Source organism: Cervus canadensis, chromosome 6 (assembly GCF_019320065.1).
Source record: "Cervus canadensis isolate Bull #8, Minnesota chromosome 6, ASM1932006v1, whole genome shotgun sequence".
NCBI classification, from domain to species: Eukaryota; Metazoa; Chordata; class Mammalia; order Artiodactyla; family Cervidae; genus Cervus; species Cervus canadensis.
In genome coordinates, this window is record NC_057391.1 from 23,704,516 (window position 1) to 23,711,299 (window position 6,784).

Genomic DNA, 6,784 nt, shown 5'->3' on the forward strand with positions numbered 1-6,784 from the left:
AGGGATTGAACCCATATCCTCTGTACCACCAGGGAAGGCCCCTTCAACTATTGATATTTAAAACATTATCTGATTAAATATAGAAACAAATAGTTAAGATCTAGGATGCCTCAGTTACCAGTGTTAGAACCTGTGTATGAAATGCCATTAGCACTCTGGATCAGTGCCACCTCCAACAAACACAATTATTTCAAGGGAAATATGTAAAGCTATGAGCAGAGTTTGAAGGGATGGAGAATTTTCTTGCTCTTTAATCCCAGAAACCTGGCGGAGGCCCCAGGTTGCGAAATAACCTCAAAGTTTGCCTAGGGCCAAAGTAGTTCTTAGAAAATTGGCAAATGCAGGCCTAGATAGCTCCAGGCTGGCAACGACATGAAAGGGATCTCAAACAAACTTATACACACAATCATTATAATGGGACCAGAAATGGTTTTATTGCTCTGAACACAATACAGCAAACATTGGCCAAATTCCTAAGGTTAAAAATATGGAAGTCTGGACCCTCCATTACCCTTTTATCTACTACCTTCCTTCAAAACACAGAGCTCCAAAGCAGAAAAGAATCTGACTTTTTTTTGTTCCAACTCTGGTCTGGTGTCCTCATCACTCTAATTTTTCCAATACTCTCCTTTTTCCTTCTATGGGAACCAGGAAAATCAATAAAAGACAAGAAAATCAGAGGAGATCATAAGAGAATTTGTGCTAAGCGAGAAGCAAAGTGACCTTTAAACAATCTTATCTAAGTGTACAGGAACCAAATGATAAGGGGGGTCGGTCTTCTGAGGGGGGTCACAGGCGACAACGAAGAACTTGTATTGGGCGGCGTCATGGTAGCGGCAGTCAGGATACCTTCCCGCAATGAAATTGCACTGAGTCAGGTTGACAGGCTTTGGACTCTGGTGACAGTTGTGCTGGCCGTTCTTACAGATGATGTTGGGCAAGTCACAGACAGCAATCACATCCTGGAAGGAGCTGTGCAGAAAGGTGTTTTCAGGCTTACAGTGCCGCGTGTAGTTATTGACGCCACTCATTGCCTTGTTGCATGGGAGAAGCTCTGGCTGTATGTGCTGAATTTCAAACCAGTGAGCCTTGGTGAGATTTTTTGGCACCGCACCAAGAGGACGCACTGCCCACCACATTCCCAGCAGCAATAAGAGGACAGAAGAACGTCCCAGAAGAAGTGGCCTCATCTTTTCTGTGCAACGAGAGAGAAAATAGATCGTAGCAGTAGAAGCAACAAGAGAGAAATTATTGCTCGTAACCATTAAGATTTTTATTCTGCTTTTTAAGATTTCATAGCTTTTTTTTTTTAAACCATCTTCTTTCTCACTTGAGTCTCATAGTTTTGAAGAAACTAAAGCTCAGTGAGGAGGAATTTGAGGTAAGACAACCTTTCCTCTGGTTGGTAGATCTTGTTCTCTTTGACCTACACTCGTCTGTGTGATGCTGCCCATGTCAGAAACCTTGTCTCTTCCCAGGATCCCTGGTGGTCCAGTAGCTAAGACTCTGAGCTCCCAATGCAGGGGGCCCAGGTTCAATCCTTGGTCCGGAAACTAGATCCCACATGCCACAACTAAAGATCCTGCATGCCACAATGAAGATCAAAGATCCTGCATGCAGCAACTAAGACCCAACGCAACCAAATAAATAAATATTTTTACAAAGAAAAAGAAACCTTGTCTCTTCCTTCCTGAAACTTTTGCCCTCCTTCTATTTGACCTGGATCTCCCAGTTATCTTCACTGCCCACTGTCTCCCCAGCTATGGGGCTTACCAGGTCTCCACGATGCGGCTCCAGCAGCAGTAGTTAGTCCCAGGACCAGAAGCTTTTGTCTGTTGTTCTCATCCCAGGCATGCTAGGTCTGCCTGCATGGGGAAGGGTTCTGAACCCTAAGAAAGAGAAACCTATAGCTTGGAAGATGAATTTCTTATGGACAGTATGGATGAAACACTTAGATTTTCAAACCTGCTATTTAAAATAGTATCAATTACACTGTAGACATAGGGAGAGTAAGCTTATTTTAGAAACAATGAGACTTAAAACACAGTTTTGAGGAACTGATCACTTCCTGATATGAAATGGTATTTCCTTCCTTACTTGAAGCTTCATTTTTTTTTTTTGCAAGTTTTATGATTTCAGTTCCTTAGGAGAAAATATACATGAAAATCTGATGTAATAACTGTCACATACTTGGTATATGAATTTCAACAATAGACTTGAATGAATTATTCATTTATGTGTATGTTTTTTAGGCCAGCTACTGGGCTACTCTGATTCATGAGCTCATGATCAGTCAATTCAGTTCAGTCGCTCAGTCTTGTCTGACTCTTTGCGACCCCATGAATCGCAGTACGCCAGGTCTCCCTGTCCATCACCAACTCCCAGAGTTTACTCAAACTCATGTCCATCTAGTTGGTGATGCCATCCAGCCATCTCATCCTCTGTCGTCCCCTTCTCCTCCTGCCCCCAACCCCTCCGAGCATCAGGGTCTTTTCCAGTGAGTCAACTCTTCGCATGAGGTGGCCAAAGTATTGGAGTTTCAGCTTTGGCATCAGTCCTTCCAATGAACACCCAGGACTCATGATAGAGATAGGTAAATGGATTAATACATAATATATTAATAAATGTAAGTAGCACTTACAGCTGTGATCAAGGTAACTGTCTGGAGACAGTAGCTGCTGCTGCTGCTAAGTCGCTTCAGTCGTGTCCGGCTCTGTGCGACCCCATAGACGGCAGCCCACCAGGCTCCCCCATCCCTGGGATTCTCTAGGTGAGAACACTGGAGTGGGTTGCCATTTCCTTCTCCAATGCATGAAAGTGAAAAGTGAAAGTGAAGTCGCTCAGTCGTGTCTGACTCTTAGCGACCCCATGGACTGCAGCCTACCAGGCTCCTCTCTCCATGGGATTTTCCAGGCAAGAGTACTGCAGTGGGGTGCCATTGCCTTCTCCAGGAGACAGTAGAAAGGAGGTAATTTTGGAAGGCACAACACCTGCTCTGAGCTTTGAGGATTAATTAGAAGTTAGGTGAAGAAGATGGCAAGGGCATCCCAAAGAGGAAATTGTAAGAAGAGACCCATACATATGAAGCAGGGCACATTTAGGGTATTTGCCTGTTAAACCTTTTCCTATTTTTTCATTGGGGCTGCAATATCCTTATTCAGAACCTATTGTCTCATAGAGGACTCACATAAAATTTTCCTACATGGACTCTCTGCCTTTAGTCTCTTTTGCGTCCAATCCATTCTACACATTACTTCCAGATTAACATTTCTTGAGCATAAATGTAACAGTGAAACACTCTTGCCCAATACTTTTAATGGCTGCAATAATCTTGAGGGTAAAATTTAGTCTGTTTATAGCAAAGCTACAGGACACAAGGTTAATATACAAAAATTGGTTGCTTTTTTATATACCAGCAATGAAAAATTGGGATTTGAAATAAAGACACTATCATTTCCATTAACACCAAAGAAAAATGAAATACTTAGGTGTAAATCTAATAAAATATGTACAAGATTAATATGAGGAGAACTATAAAACTTTGATGAAATAAATCAAAAGAGGATATAAATAAATGGAGAGATGTTTCATGTTCATACTGAAAGAAACCAGAACATGTCATCCCAAAATATGGCTCTTTGACATCAAAATTATTTTGCATTGAAGGCAATTAAGAATCATGAAGCGCAAAATGAGCTTCTCCCTTTCTGTCCAAAGGCAGAAAATAAATTTTCCTTTTACTGGAGAGAGACTGTCATCATCCCAGTGAGGACACCAGTGGAATCGGCAAATAAATCTCGAAAACTATCTTTTTAGTTATTTCTTCACCATTTACTATCCAGAGATAGTATGGTGAAGGGGTATACTATGTCTGGTCTCTGGTATATTATCCAGAGACCAAACCCCTTTGTCTTGTCAATTCTTTACAAAGGTATTGCTTCTTTGTCTAAAGGGTATAAAAGCTTCCTGCTGTGTCCACTTATTTGGATTTTCATCTTCTTGTGAATGCTCCCATGTGCATGTGAACATTTAATAACATTTGTATGCTTTTCTTCTATTGATCTTTGTCTGTTGAATTTTCAGACCCAGCCAAGGAACCTAAGAGTGCTAAGGAAAACTTTCTTCCCATACAATGACATTATGCACTTGTCAAAAATGTGTACAGCAAGAACAAATTCTAGTGTAAGTTGTGGACTTTGGTCAATAATAATGTACTTAAAAAAAAATAATTTTATTGGCTGCCTCTGGTCTTAGTTGCATCATGTGGGCTATTTGGTTGTGGCATATGGACTTTCTAGTTGTCACGTGTGGGCTCAGTAGTTGCTGCGCCCAGACTCCAGAGTGCACAGGCTCAGATGTAGGCTCAGTTGCTCTGTGGTGTGTGGGATCTCAGTTCCCAGACCAGGGATTGAACCTGTGTCCCCTGCATGGAAAGGTGGATTCTTAATCACTGGGTCATCAAGGAAGTCCCAGTATTACTGTATTAATACTGATTTATCAATTGTAACATAAGCACTACAGTAAAATAAAATGTTAATAATAGGAAAATTTTGAACTGTGTGGTTAGGAGAAGGGAAAAGGAAGAAGAGGCATATGGGAACTCTTTGTACTTTCTACTCAATTTTTCTGTGAATCTAAAATTTTGTCTTGGGGACTCCCCTGGTGGTCCAGTGGTGGTGAATCTGTTTTCCAATGCAGAGGACAAGGGTTGGATCTCTGGTCCGGGAACTAAGATCCCACATGCTGTGAGACAAATAAGCCTGAGCGCCAGACAACAGGAGAAGCCTGCCTAACACAACTAGGGAAGCTCACACACTGCGATGAATACCCAGTACAGCCTAGATAAATAAATAATATCTTTCAAAAATAAATATCTTTAAATAAATAAATATCTTTAAAAAATAAAATAAAATTGCTCTGAACCAACAAGCCCATTAATTTAAAAAAATGTTTTAAGATGTCTGTTTGCCTAGCACTCAAGTATCTTTTTCTATAGCCTATGTATTAGAATAGTCTCCCTTCTCCTTGAAGTTCCACAACTTGATTGTATTCCAAGTCTACTACAGAGAAAAACAATACCAAGTTATCCATGTCCCTAGATAGGGGTCCCCTAATCCTGACCTCACATCAGAATTGCCTATAAAAATTTTTATAATGCCAAGATCCTAGGCCTACTGAATCTGAATTTGGGGGACTGAGGTCTTTGCATATCTATGTTTCATTAACTCCACAGTGATTCTTAGTAAAGAACCATTTTTCTTGACTGACACTGATTTTCACCCAGTGGCCAAGTTTTTAAGACTGGGTATGCTTGACTCCTGAGGTAATGTTTCCACTTTGTCCTAATTCAGGCAGATGAATTCTTGTCTTGCTATAATAAGTAAGGTGCAAGACAGATGGGGGAAGACAAGAATGGGAGAATATACCTCTCTTAATTCTCTTAAATTATCCCAAATCTTTGAAGTGTAAGGGATACTTTTCCTTCTACACTTCTAAATTCTCGGCTGGGGTCCCTGTAACAAAAGACAGATCAATAAGATAAAAGCATACAAATTTATTTAGTATAAGGAACATAGGAACACTTGTAAAGAAATGGAGACCCTAAGAAGTGATTAAACCTGAGCATTTTTACGCTAGGTTTGACAAAAAGTGGGAAGACATGGACAGATGTGTAAGAACAAAGGTACAAGCTCAGTGTAGTAAGAGAGGAGAAACTTACAAGACCTATTCATCTAGATCAGAGATAAAGATGCTTTTTCCCCCTTAGACATAGAGAGGGCTCCTCTCATATGAAGATCTCATGATCTGCTTCAGAATGTCAGAAAATCCTTCCTGCACAATCTTCCATCTCTCAAATTCCTTCAGCTTGAAACATTCCATAAGCTAATGTGTGCACACTCAGTCATGTCTGACTCTTTGTGACCCTATGAACTGTAGTCCATCAGGCTCCTATGTCCATGGAATTTTCCAGGCAAGAGTATTACAGTGGGTGCCTTTTCCTCCTCCAGGGGATCTTCCTCACCTGGGAATAGAAACTGTGTCTCCTACGTCTCCTTCAGTGGCAGGCATATTCTTTACCACTGCACACCTGGGAAGCCCTCAATATGCCAGGGTGCCAAATTCAGTAGTAACATGTCCTGAAACCCATCAGATGCTCCCTGTGCAGGAAATGGGCCCTGGTCATTGGCTGGGCCCTTGTGCCAGCCCTAAAATTCTAAAGCAAGTTCAGGGCATCTGATAGGGTCTCTATTATCTATGTTTTCTCCATACCCATGCCTCACCGAGAAGGGATTAGGTCTATGGCCTGTTATTTTGTATATTCTATTCTCTAGACCTTTATTTGATTGCTGACTGCAAAAGTAACAGTCTCAAAGCCCTGTCCTGAAATAACAGATCAGTATCTTCAATCTAATAGTTACTTATTATAACAATTATCAGCCATATTCATACCTCTTAGAATGTTCCTTCTTTCATGGTTGCTGATGTATTTCTGTGTCAGGCATCCAGCCAGTGATGGGCAGAACAATGAGTCAGAGGCTGATGCTAGGTGATGAGTTCCAAGTTCCTTTGTGAGGTTTAGTTTTATTGTTTCTGTGGAATTGAATTCCTGACACTCGAGACAGCCTTCAACTCTTAACTCATTGGTCAATTTGAGCATGTGATACAGTTTTTTCTTTGGCCTATTGCTGTATCAGACTATTTCTTGTGACTTCCTTCATCCTCTTCACATCAGTCATAACAATCTCTATACATTTTCTAAACAAGATGCTTGCTTCTTGGAAGG

The 6,784-nt window shown here is 40.9% G+C and overlaps 1 protein-coding gene across 2 annotated transcripts; it reads right to left on the bottom strand.

Annotated features, from left to right (window-relative positions):
- Nucleotides 1–412: 412 nt before the first annotated feature.
- Nucleotides 413–6,543, bottom strand: RNASE6 (ribonuclease A family member k6). 2 transcript variants are annotated; one of them, XM_043471328.1, is made up of 3 exons: nt 6,451–6,543; nt 1,774–1,889; nt 413–1,195 (listed from the first exon to the last, which is right to left on the bottom strand). In XM_043471328.1, the coding sequence occupies exon 3, from the start codon at nt 1,188–1,190 to the stop codon at nt 726–728; it is 465 nt and encodes a 154-aa protein (XP_043327263.1). In that variant the 5' UTR covers nt 1,191–1,195; nt 1,774–1,889; nt 6,451–6,543; the 3' UTR covers nt 413–725. The 2 variants fall into 2 exon arrangements, with proteins under 2 accessions (XP_043327263.1, XP_043327264.1); XM_043471329.1 differs by lacking the exon at nt 6,451–6,543 and adding an exon at nt 2,642–2,660.
- Between the last annotated feature and the right edge of the window lie 241 nt (nt 6,544–6,784).

What these genes read in the sequence shown, in the direction of transcription:
- RNASE6 (XM_043471328.1), bottom strand. Translation starts at nt 1,190, where the DNA reads ATGAGGCCACTTCTTCTGGGACGTTCTTCTGTCCTCTTATTGCTGCTG.